Source organism: Chaetodon trifascialis, chromosome 2 (assembly GCF_039877785.1).
Source record: "Chaetodon trifascialis isolate fChaTrf1 chromosome 2, fChaTrf1.hap1, whole genome shotgun sequence".
Taxonomy (NCBI): Eukaryota; Metazoa; Chordata; class Actinopteri; order Chaetodontiformes; family Chaetodontidae; genus Chaetodon; species Chaetodon trifascialis.
Genome location: NC_092057.1, coordinates 22,975,419 through 22,992,960, shown reverse-complemented (window position 1 = coordinate 22,992,960; position 17,542 = coordinate 22,975,419). Strand labels below are relative to the sequence as shown.

The 17,542-nt window shown below is 45.4% G+C and overlaps 2 protein-coding genes across 2 annotated transcripts in view; one reads left to right on the top strand and one right to left on the bottom strand.

The window, feature by feature from the left end:
* Positions 1–5,553: 5,553 nt before the first annotated feature.
* Positions 5,554–17,369, top strand: lrpap1 (low density lipoprotein receptor-related protein associated protein 1). The gene is made up of 8 exons (XM_070984261.1): positions 5,554–5,855; positions 6,530–6,674; positions 10,000–10,130; positions 10,952–11,072; positions 12,140–12,295; positions 13,167–13,249; positions 13,796–13,972; positions 15,015–17,369. The coding sequence occupies exons 1-8, from the start codon at positions 5,694–5,696 to the stop codon at positions 15,081–15,083; spliced, it is 1,044 nt and encodes a 347-aa protein (XP_070840362.1). The 5' UTR covers positions 5,554–5,693; the 3' UTR covers positions 15,084–17,369.
* LOC139337306 (protein Dok-7-like) overlaps positions 17,045–17,542 on the bottom strand; it is an 18,386-nt gene continuing 17,888 nt past the window's right edge. Inside the window, exon 12 of the mRNA XM_070971844.1 lies at positions 17,045–17,181. Coding sequence (XP_070827945.1) covers positions 17,045–17,181 — 137 coding nt within the window. The remainder of the gene's footprint in view (positions 17,182–17,542) is intronic.

The window sequence follows — 17,542 nt, the reverse complement described above, 5'->3', positions numbered from 1 at the left end:
ATTGTTATATTATATATTGTTAGAACATCATTATCCACTGGTGAAAGTAATGGCAATGTTGTATCACTCAATATTCTGTTGTTGTTTTACATCTCAATTAGTTTCCTGAGTGAATGCTCACCTCAGAGCTTGCACCATGAACTTCTGTGTGTTGTAAAATTAAAAAAGGTATGAAATCTGTGATCCCTGAGGAAGAATGAATGCAGTCAGCAGCCAGACATCCTGTCTCAGTCCTGTGAACACTGTGTCCCCCTTAGTCCAAGAATGGGCCAGTTGATGAGCAGTTGATAAGTTCTCTATCTCCACAAGCCTGGGAATCTGGACTCTCAACAACTTAATCTTGTTCAGGACAGAGTATAAACACCTCCCTCTGTCTCTAAAGACTTCATACAAAGAAGTTGAAGTTCTTTCACTGGGAAAATGTCCCCTATAACTGCCAGACCTTGAAATATCAGGTTGTCTGTTAGTACAGGACCTACAGTGTATAAGACAATAAGTTGGCAGCTATTGCTCTGCTAACACATCTTGGTAAGTTTCCCATCCTAAATGTTTGTCTTTGATCCTGCCAACAGCAATTTCTGTCACAGCAAATAAGTGCCACAGAATATACAGGACTGCACGGTAAAATAACACAGCACCGCATTCATGACATATGAAACACCTGGATTATTTGGATTTGGTTTACTCTGTCTCCAAATTTGATTATCTGAATTAAATCCATTTTTAGACGATTAAATTGACTACTGCTAAGGATTGATTGCTGGTTTTCAGACAATATGTAATTTACAGTCAAATAACACTTCTAATTGGTTTCCCATTGTCAGGTAAAAAATGAAGGATTTTGGGTTTTTTTTCTGTTTTTAAAACTTCACTGAAAAAATATGTGTTTTGGTTTTTTGTCGAGCAGATGAGAAATGCTACATGGCACTCACCCACGAGTCCAACATTCATCCTCTCTTTGTCTCTCTCTCTTCAATTCAATCCAGTTGCAGTTAAATAAGATTTATCGACATAAAGTTCTAAAACAATATTGTCAAGGCGAATGAGAACAATATAATGTTTTTCTCTCTCTGTCTCATTTTCCTCTCTCTGTCTCCCAGTTCACTATAGTTTAACTGAATACAGTCCAGTTATTGTGGTGTATTGGCATGAACGCTATATAAACAATTTTGTCAAAGCGACCACTTCAGAAGATCCATCCATCCATCCATCCATTATCTTCCGCTTATCCGGGGCCGGGTTGCGGGGGGAGCAGTCTGAGCAGGGACGCCCAGACTTCCCTCTCCCCGGACACTTCCTCCAACTCTTCCGGGGGGATCCCGAGGCGTTCCCAGGCCAGCCAAGTGACATAGTCACCCCAGCGTGTCCTGGGTCTTCCCCGGGGCCTCCTCCCGGTGGGACATGCCTGGAACACCTCCCTAGGGAGGCGTCCAGGGGGCATCCGATAGAGATGCCCGAGCCACCTCAGCTGACTCCTCTCGATGCGGAGGAGCAGCGACTCTACTCTGAGCTCCTCCCGGGTGACAGAGCTCCTCACCCTATCTCTAAGGGAGCGCTCCGCCACCCTGCGGAGGAAACTCATTTCAGCCGCTTGTATCCGGGACCTCGTTCTTTCGGTCATGACCCAAAGTTCATGACCATAGGTGAGGGTAGGAACGTAGATTGACCGGTAAATCGAGAGCTTCGCCTTTCGGCTCAGCTCCTTCTTTACCACGACAGACCGATACAGCGACCGCATTACTGCAGCCGCTGCACCAATCCGCCTGTCAATCTCACGTTCCATCCTTCCCTCACTCGTGAACAGGATCCCAAGATACTTAAACTCCTCCACTTGAGGCAGGAACTCTCCTCCAACCTGAAGGGAGCAAGCCACCTTTTTCCGGTCGAGAACCATGGCCTCGGACTTGGAGGTGCTAACTCTCATCCCAGCTGCTTCACACTTGGCTGCGAACCGCCCCAGCGCATGTTGAAGGTCCTGGCTCGAGGAAGCCAACAAGACAACATCATCCGCGAAAAGCAGAGACGAAATCTGCCGGCCCCCGAACCGAACCCCCTCCGGCCCCTGGCTGTGCCTAGAAATCCTGTCCATAAAAATGATGAACAGAACCGGTGACATAGGGCAGCCCTGCCGGAGTCCAACATGCACTGGGAACAGGTCCGACTTACTGCCGGCAATGCGGACCAAGCTCCTGCTCCGGTTGTACAGGGACTGTACAGCCCTCAACAGAGGGCCTCCAACCCCATACTCCTGGAGCACCTCCCACAGAATGACGCGAGGGACACGGTCGAATGCCTTCTCCAAGTCCACGAAGCACATGTGGACTGTTTGGGCAAACTCCCATGAACCCTCAAGCACCCTGTGGAGGGTATAGAGCTGGTCCAGTGTTCCACGGCCAGGACGAAAACCGCATTGTTCCTCTTGAATCCGGGGTTCGACTATCGGCCGGATTCTCCTCTCCAGTACCCTGGAATAGACTTTACCAGGGAGGCTGAGGAGTGTGATCCCCCGATAGTTGGAACACACCCTCCGGTCCCCCTTTTTAAAAAGAGGGACCACCACCCCAGTCTGCCAGTCCAGAGGCACTGTCCCCGTCTGCCACGCGATGCTGCAGAGGCGTGTCAACCAAGACAGTCCTACAACATCCAGAGACTTGAGGTACTCAGGGCGGATCTCATCCACCCCCGGCGCTTTGCCACCGAGGAGCTTGCGAACTGCCTCAGTGACTTCAGCCCCGGTGATGAATGAATCGACCTCCAAGTCCCCAGTCTCTGCTTCCTCTACGGAAGACATGACAGAGGGATTGAGGAGATCCTCGAAGTATTCCTTCCACCGCCCGACAATATCCCCAGTCGAGGTCAACAGCTCCCCACCTCCACTGTAAACAGTGTTGACAGAAAGCTGCTTCCCCCTCCTGAGGCGCCGAACGGTTTGCCAGAATTTCCTCGAGGCCAACCGGTAGTCCTCCTCCATGGCCTCCCCGAACTCCTCCCAGACCCGAGTTTTTGCTTCTACAACCGCCCGAGCTGCCGCACGCTTGTTCTGCCGGTACCCATCAGCTGCCTCAGGAGTCCTATGAGCCAACCAGGCCCGATAGGACTCCTTCTTCAGCTTGACGGCATCCCTTACTTCCGGTGTCCACCACCGGGTTCGGGGGTTGCCGCCACGACAGGCACCGCCGACTTTACGGCCACAGCTATGGACGGCTGCATCAACAATGGAAGTGGAGAACATGGTCCATTCGGACTCAATGTCTCCAACCTCCCTCGGGATCTGGTTGAAGCTCTCCCGGAGGTGGGAGTTGAAAACTTCCCTGACAGCGGGTTCCGCCAGACGTTCCCAACAGACCCTCACGGTACGTTTGGGTCTGCCAAGTCTGTCCCGCTTCTTCCCCTGCCAGCGAATCCAACTCACCACCAGGTGGTGATCAGTTGACAGCTCAGCCCCTCTCTTTACCCGAGTGTCCAAGACATACCGCCGAAGGTCAGATGATACGACTACAAAGTCGATCATTGACCTCCGGCCTAGGGTGTCCTGGTGCCACGTGCACTGATGGACACCCTTATGCTTGAACATGGTGTTCGTTATGGACAAACTGTGACTAGCACAGAAATCCAATAACAGAACACCACTCGGGTTCAGATCGGGGAGGCCGTTCCTCCCAATCACTCCCCTCCAGGTGTCACTGTCGCTGCCCACGTGAGCATTGAAGTCTCCCAGCAGAACAATGGAGTCCCCGGTTGGAGCACTTTCCAGTACCCCTCCCAGGGACTCCAAGAAGGCCGGGTACTCTACGCTACTGTTCGGCCCGTAGGCCGAAACAATAGTGAGAGACCTATCCCCAACCCGAAGGCGCAGGGAAGCGACCCTCTCGCTCAGCGGGGAGAACTCCAACACATGGCGGCTGAGCTGGGGGGCTATAAGCAAGCCCACACCAGCTCGCCGCCTCTCACCGCGGGCAACTCCAGAGTAGAAGAGAGTCCAGCCTCTCTCAAGGAGTTGGGTTCCCGAGCCCAGACTGTGCGTGGAGGTGAGCCCGACTATCTCTAGCCGGTACCGCTCAACCTCCCGCACTAGCTCAGGCTCTTTCCCCCACAGTGAGGTGACATTCCATGTCCCCATAGCCAGAGTCGTTGTCCAGGATTTGGGTCGTCGGGGCCCCCGCCCACGACTGCTACCCATTCCACATAGCACCGGCCCCTTCTGATCCTTCCTGCGGGTGGTGGGCCTACGGGAAGGCGGGCCCACGTCGCTCCTTCGGGCTGTGCCCGGCCGGGTCCCGTGGGCAAAGACCCGGCCACCAGGCGCTCGCCTGCGAGCCCCAACCCCAGGCCTGGCTCCAGGGCGGGGCCCCGGTGACGCCAATCCGGGCGACGTACGCTTCCTTGCTTTAATTTCTTTCATAGGGGCTTCTTGAACTGCTCTTAGTCTGACCCGTCACCTAGAACCTGTTTGCCTTGGGAGACCCTACCAGGGGCATTAAGCCCCGGACAACATAGCCTCTAGGATCATTCGGGTACTCAAACTCCTCCACCACGATAAGGTGGCAGTTCAAGGAGGAGCACTTCAGAAGATCAATGATAAAAAGCTTGCTCTCATTCTGTCTCCTACTAAATTCAATTAGCTTGACTGGCATGAATAATGTCGATCCCTGCTTCATAAAGACTGTGTGTGTGTGTGTGTGTGTGTGTGTGTGTGTGTGTGTGTGTGTGTGTGTGTTCACTGTAACTCCTTTTAACTCTTTGGTCCAGTACTGGCATTTTTTTCATAAAATGTTTAGAAACAACAACAGCTGGATGGATAAATATCAATATGAATATACTTTTCCATTGTCTGGCTAAATTCATGTGGTTAATAAAATATAACGGAACAATCAAACAAATAATCAAAAAATCAAAAACAACACACAATATAGTGCAGGAAGTCCAATCTTCAAAATTTTTTCAAGACAAAAATCTTCATTAGAATTTGACATCTAAGAATAAAAATGTCCAATAATTCGGTACTATAGTAACATATTAAATCACATTTTTTTTTAAAAAAGACTAAGCTACCAACTATTTCGATAACAATAAATTAAATCGTTCCACTTTAATCAGATATTCAATCACAATATCAGAGAAGTCTGAATTTTGCTGATGGATTGTTGCAAGAGTATCTTTTAAGAAGCATGTTAATGTGAACTTCCTTAGAAACACGGCATTTGTGGGAGCTTTATCTCAGTCCACGGGCGGGAAGTCATTTTTGAAAGTGAATTACCTAATTACGACCCCCACCTTCCAAAAAGAACTCCAGGAAATCCCTTGAACTGCTGCTTTATAACGGACAGCGCTCCATCGTACTGTAGCGTACATAGTGATGTGAGCAGCATCCAATCACGTAATACGCGTGGAGGCTTTCTATTTGCTCAGGCTTTTTGTAGCCTCCGTTGCCATGTAACGGCACAGAGCGGCATTCCAGGAGTTGTAGTTTACAAAAGGTGGTTTCCGCATTACAAATAACAGACGACCTGAGACAAGAAACTGCATATCCCAGAATGCCTGCATAAAGGAAGCGTCCTCGTATCTTGAGCACATGACTTGTGGTACTCGGTGAGCCACAACAACAGGAGTACTCGTAGTGTTGTCGGACGTTGTTTTTATTCCAGCCGGTATTTTTTTTCCCCTGTCGTTGCTTCTTTATAGTTATTTTTAAAATGAAGCTTCAGTGTTTAGTCGTTGCTTTGTGCTTCGGCGTGGGTGTAATGGCTGGGAAATATTCTCGTGAAATGAACGAGGATAAGCCGACCGGTAGTGATGAACAGACGATGGAGTTCAGGATAGCTAAACTGAACCAGGTGTGGGAGAAGGCTAAAAGGGTACGTATGTTATAGGAGGCGACCTACAGGATCTATGGTTGATGTGAATGTGTAGCAAACAGCTGTCAGTAGCAGCAGCACGGCCACACTGACACAAGTAACGTTAGCTGGCATGTTACAGTCTTAGCCTGGCTAACGCTACTGCTTTTTTCTCAATTAGATAAGTTCGTCTTTGTTCATTGTGATAAAGGAGGGGTACATTAAAGAAGATGGGGAATGAAGCTTGGTACTAGAGGGTTGTTGAGAAAATGTTGAGAGAGAACGACTGTAATTCTGCTGTTTCGAGGTCACCGCCAGTTACAGCCCTCGAACAGGTTAGTTCTTTACCCTGTAGTCCTTAATGGTCCACATTAGAAGACTGTGGTACTCAAACCAATGTTAGACCAGAGTGAGCTATAATACAAATCCAAAAAAATGAACAAAGTCGCATAACTCTTCTCCACCATGCATGTGTAGTTTGCGTCCAGCTCCACCTAAAGACAAGTTTCTGTAGGAGCTGAGATTGAATATATTCATTCATCAAATAACCTGTAGTGAACAATTCTGCCTAACACAATTACACTGTCTTTGCTCTGTCTCTGTTTCAGTTTCCCTTTGCTGTCTGGCTTTCCTCCATCTTTACTGTCCTTCTGTCTATCTAATGCTATATTGGCTCTTGCTTTTGGTTGTGATAGATGCAGTTGTCCCCGGTGCGGCTGGCTGAGCTGCACAGTGACCTGAAGATCCAGGAGAAAGATGAGCTGCACTGGAAGAAGATGAAGGTGGAGGGGCTGGATGACAACGGGGAGAAAGAGGCCCAGCTGCGACGTAACTTCAATGGTGAGACAGTCTCTGCCCGCCAGTGCAGCCGGTGATGGCATGAACCACGTCCTCACTTTCAGAATTCACTGTAGAGTCAGTCTGCCCTAAATGTTTGGTCAGCAACCGTGCTAACGCCACTCTGCTCAAATTGTTAGTTATTATGCTTGAAATGTTGCCTTGAATGGTGAGTTTCACCAGCAGAATGTCACAAAATGGAAATGGAAATCCTCAGTAGTTTTGTTCCTAAATGATTCTGCACATGCTTTACATGGATACGTTTATTACATAGCTGAATAAAGCACGAAGCATTTTTAGTGGGGCTGAACAGTTAATCGAAATATTATCCAATATGACCAAGTGCAATATCCAAGTAGCAGGAGCTGCAGTTTTTTGATAAAGGTAAAACGTGTCACAGCAAAGTGTTATAAATGACGCCCTGAGATGCCTCCAGACGTAAGAGAGCATGCCTGGTTGGTTGAGGCCCCAGCAGAAATTGCAGGCAAAAAAGCGTTTTTAGAATTGTTATATTTTTTCAGTGAAAATGCAATGCAAAAATTAGCATTCACACTGAAATTGTTAGTCATATTTCAATCACACTATCTGTCAAAATTATTGTTTATTGTTTTAAATAATCAATTTTGTTCCCTACATATTATTCAGCCCTACTTATTCAGAACCAGAATCTGTGTTTGCACTGAGAAAGTGATGCAGAGGTTGCCATTAAAAAATACAAGATTTTTTATAACCTTGTGTATTTAGAGGCTGCTGTGGGGAAAACCGTCTTGACAGACTAAAGGTTAAGACCTTGTAGATTCTGTGTAAAACTTCATTAGTGAGGCCGTTTAAAGGCAGTGGTTTAAAGAGATCAGCTGAGACAGCAGGTTGGGGTTGAGTTGTTTTAGTCAAGGAATACAGTATGTTAATCCTTATCAAAATAAAAGAGACAGAGGATATAGCTAATGACAGAGGACGCACATCATGTCTAGAGTTTCTGTATCAAATATCATGAAGCGTTTCATATTGAAAGGTACCTGTCACAGTCACATGCAGTGTTCTGAATATGACAGTTTATGTGATAAACTCTGCTTTTTGGCTGCTTGAATAACTAATGTGTTACATTCCTCTGCATCAGCCAAGTGTCAGGAAGTATAATTCCTTATTCCTAACAAGGTTATACTGCCAGCATCTCCTAAATCTCAATTTAAAATGAATGCTGGAGCTGTATCCATACTGCTCACTACAAACAAGAAAGTTTGATGATGTGCATTGTTAGCATACAGATTTAGCAGATATATGAGTATGTATGAAACGTCGTCAAAGAAATATTTATTTCATTGTGAGTCTCATGGTCATTAGAGGATTAGAATATCCCATGATTCTTTGCAGCTAGAAAGAAGTCAGGGCTCATTGAGTAAACATTATGCTGGGGAATGAAACAGGATTAACAGCCCCAAGCACCAGCAGATTCAGTTGTGTGTATGTTTTAAGCAGTGTTAATGGTAAGATATATTTTCAGTTTTGCAAACCAGCTAAATTTTAATTTGTGTCACTCACACATGGACGTGAGAGGAAACAAATGTGTTAACAATTCAGACACAGCTGCTGTACCTGCAGTTTGCTCTGAGGTGGCAAAAGGACGGGACGGGCATGTTTTGATGACGGGAGGGTGTGAAGGGATCTTTGACTCAGCACCAGGCACTGACCCAGCCACACAGCAGTCTGTTTAGCATTCTGCAGCCAGCAGCCAGTCAACACTTTCCTCAGGCAGCAGTCCACCCACCCAGGACTCCTCCTCCCTCTCACCCCAGTGGTGGAGTGACCTTCCAGCTGCAGGCGGAGCTGGCAGAGTCAATTTTATCATTACTTTCTGCTTGAGTCATTCTCAAAAATCATTTCTGTCTCTTTTTTTTTTTTTTTTCCATAACATTTTTTATCAAGGGTGACACGGTGGTGCAGCAGGTAGTGCGCGTGCCTTACAGCGAGAAGGTCGCCGGTTCAATCCCCGGGTCGGGCCTTTCTGTGTGAAGTTTGCATGTTCTTCCCGTGAATGCGTGGGTTCTCTCCGGGTACTCTGACTTCCTCCCACAGACCAAAAACATGCTCATTAGGTTAATTGGTGACTCTAAATTGTCCGTAGGTGTGAGTGTGAGCGTGAATGCTGCATATCTATATATGTTGCCCTGCAATTGACTGGCGATCGGTTCAGGGTGTAACCCGCCTTTCGCCCAATGACAGCTTGGGGTATAGACAATAGACATTTTTTATTATTTCTCAATTTGATATTCCAGGAGTCAGATCCCAACACCTTGCTTGTTGTTGACCTGTAAGCCTTTTACTGTTTGCTTTGCTTGTACATCACTTGGGTCATAAGCCTCAGCTGAAGCCATAAAATGTCAAGTATACAAGCCCATCAGTGCTGCAGAGATTGTCCACGAGGTCTCGCATCCTGTTAATGAGGATTTTAAACTAGCCCTCTGCATGTAGACACTCCCGTAATGAAGTATCACTAGTTAATTAGTGACACTGATAGGTTACCAACAGGTTGAGATGGTGCTGAATCAGCTGCTGCAATAACAGTTTACTAGAGCAGAGTAATGAGGGCAGAGCGTCTTCAGAGCTAAGTCCAGATTTGTATTGTTATGCAGCAGTCTGAAATGTTGAGAAAGGACTGAACCACTAATTTATATTGGGTCGCTCAGTATTTCTGAACTTAACGGACAATATTAAACAAATGAGTCACAGAAATACCGAATATGTGGCAAAAACTTCCCCTGCCTGTCCCAGAGAACAAATCTTTGGATGCATTTCAAATCTTTATTTTTTAGTTCTTCATATTTGTTTATCTTTTATGTTCAGGCCTCTTACCAAGTTCTGTGTTGAGTAGTATTCTGTTAGGTTAGTGAGTGGGAGGGTAAATGAGCATTTTTCTCCTCCTCTCTCACTCTCATCTTCATCTTAAAGTTTTTCAGTTTAGGAGCAGCACAACAAAAAGCATGTGGATTTCACCCTCTGTGTGCCGCTCGTGTCAAGAAAGAAGGGAAGTTGGTTTTGAGAAGTTCTCATCAGGTTCTAAACCGTGTCTGTCGGCCCGCTCAGTTTATTTTCAGAGGCTTATTCAGAGTTGCTCCTCCCTGTGCGAGTGGTGACTTTTAAATTAATGCTGCTGTCAAGGGTTTGGCGTCCCCAGGGTTATTTTTGATGTGAAATACTTTAGCGTCTTGTTTAAATGATGAGTATATCTGTGTCTTAGTCACTTTAGATTCTCCCTGTGTATCAAACAGCCAGGCATATGTCAGGATCATGAATCAGAGCATTAGAAAGAAGTCTGTGTCTTATTGTCCAGTGATCCTGGCCAAGTATGGGATGGATGGGAAAAGAGACACACGACCACTGGAGAGCAACTACCTCAAGGACCACAACACCAATGAAGAAGATATATTTGATGATCCCAGGCTGGACAAGCTCTGGAACAAGGTGTGTACAAAAGAGGGAGGGAGAAAAGTATTGAAATGTATTTTTGAAATGGTTTTATGCCCTCTTTTCTTGTAGTGTTGGTGTTGAACTGTTATGTCTCCCTGAAACTCTACCACGGCTGTCAGATAAAATACAGGCACAAACCTCAAATCAGCTAAAACAGAAATGAAAAAAGACCCAGTGATTTGCAGAGCTTTGTAGGTTGCAGAGTTCTCACCCAGCAGATATCTTTGAAGGCAGCTTTTACATTTGGCACAGTCACTGCACTCTTGTGCTTAAAAATTTGTAAAAGTTCATGTTGTGGAAACACTGTTTGGAACTTGGACAGGACGTATGCAACTAGTAAGCCAAAGAAAATAGAGAAAAGTTTTATTCTAACTCACTATTTCCCACAATTTAAGTGTGAAGCTCTTAAAGGACCAGAGCAGAACATATCTTTTGTGACAACTTTTTTGAAAGAATCAATTTATACCAGTTGTGTCTGGAAAAAAGCAATGAAAATGAGCAATATTGGCCATTAATATTTCTATCTGTTGGAGTTGGATTATTTGTTTCAGCACAAATATGTATGCAAAATCTTAATGCTTCTTGCTGTTGCAAACGTGGGATGATATATTTATAGATTTGTAAGAAATTTTGCTACCATATACAACATATTCCATGTAGTCCTTCACAAACATCTAGTCAAGGAATTTTAGCTTCACCAAGTGGTGATCCTCTTTGCAACACCTCTAGCTGTCCTTCTCTCCAATGTTTCTGTTTCTCTTGTGCTGCTTTTGAAGCTAACTCCTTTCTGTCTCCGATGACTGCTCCTCCACCAGGCCAAGAGCTCAGGCAAGTTCTCCAACGAGGAGTTGCTGAGCCTGAAGAGGGAGTTCCAGCATCACAAGGACAAGATCCACGAGTACAACATCCTCATGGATACCGTCAGCAGGACCGAGGGTGAGCTGTGTGAATCACTCCCTTTGCTCTGCTGCCCAGCAGAGGTGTCACACCACCTCTTCTCAGTTTTATTTGTATTTTCAGAGGCCAAGTATATGTGCATTTCTTCTTTTTATACACATTTATGAGCCTCTACTATTCATCACTATATGTCAGGACAGCTTCTACAGTAAAGCAATGCAAAGAAATGCACCTTCTCACTCTGTTTTACTCTCATTTGGCTGTTAGCAAGTCTGCTGTTGGGCAAGTCAGTCATCCAAAAACCAGCCTGAAGTGCTCTCTGTCTGTCTGTCTGTTCAGTCTTGTGGTCATGTACACAGGTGGCAGGTATCACATGTTGCCACCCACCGCTCGGCGCTCTATCAGCGCTCGTCACATCACATCAAGCTGTGAGCTTTAAGCTGAGCTGACACACACAGCTGAGATGAGTCTCAGAAAGGCGGGGGGGGGGACACGTCTCCCTCGGACGTGACTGACACTTTGCAGCTGTTCCGTGCCAGAACTTTACTGTTAGCACTCCACAGCACTGTGTCTCTGTCCAAGCAAGCCGGGGGGGTTTCTGCTTGTCTGATGCATTTAGATATTGAGCCAATCACATGATTCCTTCAGGGGAGTCTCCACACACCTCCACAACACCACCTCCATCTATACACACTTTCACTGCCTGTCAAGTTTCCCTGCTCTTCAGTTCATCCTGACATTGCCTTTTTTCCCATCCAAATGTCCACCATTATTGTAGAGTCTGTGGCTCTGCCCTGTTGGCTTTCATCCACATTTTACCTCCTCTCCCTTTCTCAGCTGAGACAGGCAGGTTTTATCATAAGCACAATGTCTTATAAACCGGTAAGATTAGGCTCATGGGCTAAGGTGATATAGCCACGACTAAATTCTCCTTATTAAATGCTGCTTTTCTTTGTCTCTTTTATTTCTTTAGTTTCTTTTTTCCTTTCCTTCTTCTTCCTTTCTTGTTTCATCCCACCTTCCTTTCCTCTCGCTCCCATCGCCCTTTGACTCTGAACCTGCCCCATCACCTCACCTTGTTTCCCTCTGTCTGTTTGCCTCTACAGAAATACACAAGAATGTGATCTCTCCCCTGGAGGGCGACGCCAAAGAGCACGTGCTGCACCAGAAGCACACAGACCTGAAGCAGAAAATGAGAGATCTGAACCAGGGCTTCGATCGCCTCCGTAAGCTCAGCCACGAGGGCTTCACTGAAAACAGCGGTGAGAGAGAAACCCACACAGAGCTAGTCTCTTTCCACATCTCAGGCTCACTCCACATTTATCTCATCAGCTTAATCACTAGGATTTGTAATCCTAATAACACACTCACTCTGTCGTATCACAGTTGGCGAGCGTTGATATGCTACTGGATTAACTTGTTTTGTGCTTTTAGTTTCAAATTGAGTATGCCTCAGAAAAGTATTTGATGGAGGTTGTTGAAAGAAGCCCACATTGCTGCATCCACCCAGTCACATACACCAGCTTGCTGTTCAACTCAGAGGAAAACATTCAGTCACTCTCTTGTGATTTCATTTTCTTATAGTTCATCGTCTTTTATTTCTCATGTTTTGCTGCTTTTGCTTGAGTGCACTGCAGAGTTTGCATGGAGTCTCAGTTGTGCAGGTTTCAGCGGGAGTCTGTCGGGGAGTTTAGATGAAGGGGGTGTTCCTGCTGCTCACTCACACGGACTCCTCTACTTCCTCTCCCCTGACTTCCCTGCAGGTTTCGTCTCTCGCAGCCACTTGTTCTCATCCTCCCCTCACTTCCTGCCTCCTCTTGCACAAAACAGTGTTGATCTCCTCCCTGTTTTCTCCGTCTGGTTGTTCTTATACATTCGGGCTTGTGCAAGCGAAGAGAAATCTGTGACAGCACCTCAAGCTGAGCTATGAATGCAAGCAGTTTTCTTCTCTTTCTTATCGTGTGTGTTTACCAAATGACTGAACAACTTGGGTTGCTTGTTGATGTAATTGTATCATACAAAACATCCGCTGTGACCGCTCCTCTCGAGTGTACATGTATTGGTGAGGCTCCAAACTGTCTCCTTGGACTCTTTATCTCTTCATCTTTCCCTCCTTCGCTTCGCCCTCTGCAGAGTTTCGGGAGCCCCGTGTGATTGAACTGTGGGAGGCTGCCAAGAGAGCCAACCTCAGCAAAGATGAACTGGACTCTCTCAAGGTAGCTCTTACATCACTTGTGGCAGCATTTTTGGACGTTTCTGCGTTCACACATTTGTTTCTGGATGACACTTGTTATGTTATCAGAGTGCTCCAGCGTCACCCTTAAAACACAACTCTCAGAAACTTTTTGATCAAGTGCTCTTACGGCAATTAACTTGAACATTTGTAGAGTGCTCGGTAGCTTAGTGCTTGTGCCTTAAAGCCTGGAGTGCACATTATTATGATCACATTTTATGCATTACACATTTGAAATGCACAAGTATTCCACTCTCCTATCCGTCTGTGCTCCTTTCACCCTTTGTCCCATGAGCAGAGACTCACAGTGAATAACTCACTTTAAATTTCAATCCTTTTTAAAGCTATCTGGCTTCAGTATCAGATGTATCACAGGGAAGCATTCAGCTCGACGTTTCTCTGACATTTCCTCTTGAGTCAGTACTTGAGATGCATATCAGCTCATTCTGTGCAGCTGTGCGTGTAATTGAAGGTGAACTGAACTCACACCCCCTCTGAGTTTGCTGCCCTCCTTTCCTTGCTCACTTAGGAGGAGCTCCGTCACTTTGAGACCAAGGTGGAGAAGCACAGCCACTACCAGGAGCAGCTGGAGCTTTCCCACCAGAAACTGCAACACGTGGAGACTTCAGGAGATAAAGAGCACATCAGGAAGACCCAGGAAAAGTACAACACACTCGCTGAGAAGACCAGGGATATGGGCTACAAGGTAAGGAGGGACATAAAAGGTCATCTGTTAGCTTCTTACTGCACATTCTGCCATCAAACACTACAAAACTGCTGTCCAATGGCTGACTGCTTGCTGGCAGTAAAAGCTAATGATGTCAGAAAAAGGGCAAAGAATAAAACATTACTGCAGTGCAGGGAAAATGTAGTTACCAAAAAAGAGGGGACAAAGGTTAACATCAGCTGACACTGTTCCTGTCCAGGGTTGGAAATTAACTTTGTTGTCCACCTGCCGCTGTGGTGGGTGGGTTTCAAAATCTGCCAGCCACTCAGTTTTTTTTTACTGTCCTTTTTACTGTTTTCACCGGCAGTGTGTAACTGCATGTGGAAAACAATAAAACATGATCTACAGTATCCAAGCAGACTGTTGCATTTCATAAGGTCAATATTTAATCTCTTAAAACTGACTTTCTCTTTTTCACACACACACACACAAACAAACCATGAGCTAATGAAGCAATGCGCTGTCATTCCTCAACAGTATGCTAATCCTCTTCATGTGTGCCCTCATGGCAGCCACATCCCAGGCTGATTTTCCCTGTAGTGTCTTTCTTACCTGATGTGTCATTTGGATGATTCACGGTCTTTCATGGCTTCCAGTTTTATAGCCACCCAAAGCACGTTGACGACACACTGAACAGAACATTGTCTGGCTTGTGTCCTCATAAACTAACCAATCACAGGATTTTTTTATTTTTTTTTGACCACCACATCTTTGTCCTGTGTCTCCTGCGAGGTTTTATCTGCAGACTTCTTAACCCCTGTGATGTAACACCACATTGCTTTATTTTTCTATTTTTCCTTGTATCCTTTGTAAATAAAATCAAGATTCCCTCTCTAAAATATGAACATTGAAGAAGATTGACTACATTTGCCATGAAAGCAACCAAACCATCAGCTAGTACACTACACGATTCTGAGTATTTTGTGCCGAGGTAGAGCATGTTTGGTTATAAATGTCTCTTCTGTACAGAAATTTGTCTTGGAGTTAAATGGTCACATGTCTTTCATTGTCTTGATTTCAGATGAAGAAGCATATGCAGGACTTGTCCAACAAGATTTCTCGTCAGGGACTCGAGCACAATGAGCTCTGAGAGGCTCGGATCGCCACGTCGGTGAAGGTTGAATGAACTGAAATGATTCCCTCGTCCGCCTCACACCACATACGCTACATTCTCCCATTCCCCTTCAACTACTGTAAAAAAAAAAAAAATCTGTGTTTTCTACTTTTCTAGTGTTACTAGTTGTTGATTGTTTAAAAAGGAGCGAATGAATGAATTGTGGGTTGTCTGTAGAGAGATTTCTTAAAAATCAGCTGGACATTTTGTGGTAAATAAAAGGTCAGATTATCAGTCGTGGTACATAAAATAAATAAAAAATGCTTCATACTAGTCTGGTACCCTGTAGCAGCAACTGAAGACAGACAGGTGTAGAAGAAACGTCTGGCTGATAATGTGGCAACGCTCCAAGAAAGCCAAATTTTGTGGGGGTGGTTGGTGAGGGATGGAGCAGCACTTGACTCATGATGATGTAGTTTAGCTCCTGAGGGATGGTTCAGCTCCTGGGGAACCGCCAACTGACTGCATGAGTACTTCATCCTGTAGGAATATTGGCACGGTGGTGGCCAGACAATTTGTCCACACCCGTCTGTCGTTAGCTGTGCGAATAGTAAATGCTGCCTCAGATAGCCTGTTACTACTGTAGTAACTCATGTCTTGGTGTCCTGAAATGTTGTAATTTCACTGTTCTTGTCTAATCAGTGTAAAATGAAGCACGCTTTGCACATTCAGGTTAGAAGCACTGAAACCTGGGAACCTGAAAATGTAACAGCAATCTTTAATATTCAGTAAGATGCCAACAACATACAGACTAGTATTTTAAAAATATAGTTTAAAATCATTCATACTGTCTTGGCATCAATAAAAGCAGTCTATTTACAAGTTCAGTGGAGGAAAGCAGTCCCTGCAGTGACATTAACAAGCTAATCTTAGTAAAAAGTTTTTCAGACTCATCCTCATGTGGTTTCTTTCTCGTCGCCTCTGCCTCAGACACACCGGTGGGGAACCGCCACCATAAAAATAAATCAACATCAAATATTGGACAATTTGTCCCGATGATATCAAGAAGGAGGTGTGAAATTGGAACACACACAGACAAACACACACTGTGCTTTTCCATTTATCAATCCCTGCCCTCTCACAGAGCCGAAGCAGAGCCATTGATTACTGTCATGAATAATGTTACTGGCTGCCTGATTATTCAGTCATGTCCTGCTTGGGCCACATGGGCACGGATTAATGTCATTTGCACCTGAGATATAACTCCAAGATGCTTATTTCAGTCAAATGCTCTGAAGCTCTGATGTGGAATGATAGCCAAGCATGCTGGGACTCTTAACAGTCGCCTGTAAGGTGTCAGTGCTGTGACAGGGGGCTTGATCTCATTGTGTGATCATCTGCTTCAACCCTGCGATAAATCATTTCAATTTAAATAATAATTGGCAAGAGAGGTAACAACAAATAGAGCCACGCTCAAACGGTCTGAAGAAAGTACATCGAACTTTTAGCTTGAAGTACAATTTGATGCCAAGCAAAGCTTCTGTCTGCCTTTGTCTCTGTAATACCAGTGGTAAAGGTTAGTCTTTGGAGCCATTCACTCATACTTAAGGCCGTTCAATACTCAACGGTCATCCTGAGAGAGTCTTAAAGGAGGCGGATGGCTTTTCCTCCAACCACAGCAGACATAAGTGCCATGCAGCCAAACAAAGGTAACACTTCGTGGGTAAGCGTGAGTACAAGTATATGAGAACGCAACACAACACAAAACACATCCAAGATGCAGCTGCATAAGAGACATCGCAGACGTTTCCTTTTTTCTTTTCAGTGGAATGGACTGTTGATGGGGGAAATTGCTGTACATAGGTACAACTGTGAGTGTGTTTTAAGTACAGCAACGACCGGCATGACGAACAACTGCAGTCGAGCGCTTTAGCTCGCTCGAAGAGAATCAGCAGTGAAAAGTGTTTTGAAGTGTCATCGAGTTGGGCGTTGCAGAGTCAGTTTGGTGGCCCTCGCCGCCTGCTCTCCAGCTGAGTCAGTCTGTCCTCCCTGCCCTGAACATGCTCCGCCCCCACTCTCTGAGCTGTTTCCATGGCGCTGATGTCAAGGTGGGCGTACCTGACGGAGCCCTCTTCTGGTTGGGAAATCAGCGGTGGGGGGGGAGACAAGAGAAAATATTGTGTTTTCACATTGTGTCATATGTTCTTCATTGGCAGTGCTGGAATTTGACTATTAAGCATTCTTTTCATCTGATTGTAAATATGCATATCTGATCTGATTCATATGTCTGTTTTACATAAATAAATTGTTTCTTGCCATTCATGCGGTGCACTTGTCTGTCACTGCCACTGTCACAAATTACAAAGAAAGCAATCCAATCCAATATTCCAAATACAGCCAATAGATACAGAGACATAGGTGTGCAGGAAAATAAGCAGCAGTAGCAGAATACTCTCAACCAAACCTAATTTAAAAATGCCCGTAATGTTAACCGT

Coding starts and splice junctions, on each gene's coding strand:
- lrpap1 (XM_070984261.1), top strand. CDS start 5,694: ATGAAGCTTCAGTGTTTAGTCGTTGCTTTGTGCTTCGGCGTGGGTGTA. Junction 6,675..9,999: donor GCTGCGACGTAACTTCAATG/GTGAGACAGTCT, acceptor CTTATTGTCCAG/TGATCCTGGCCAAGTATGGG. Junction 11,073..12,139: donor TACCGTCAGCAGGACCGAGG/GTGAGCTGTGTG, acceptor TTGCCTCTACAG/AAATACACAAGAATGTGATC.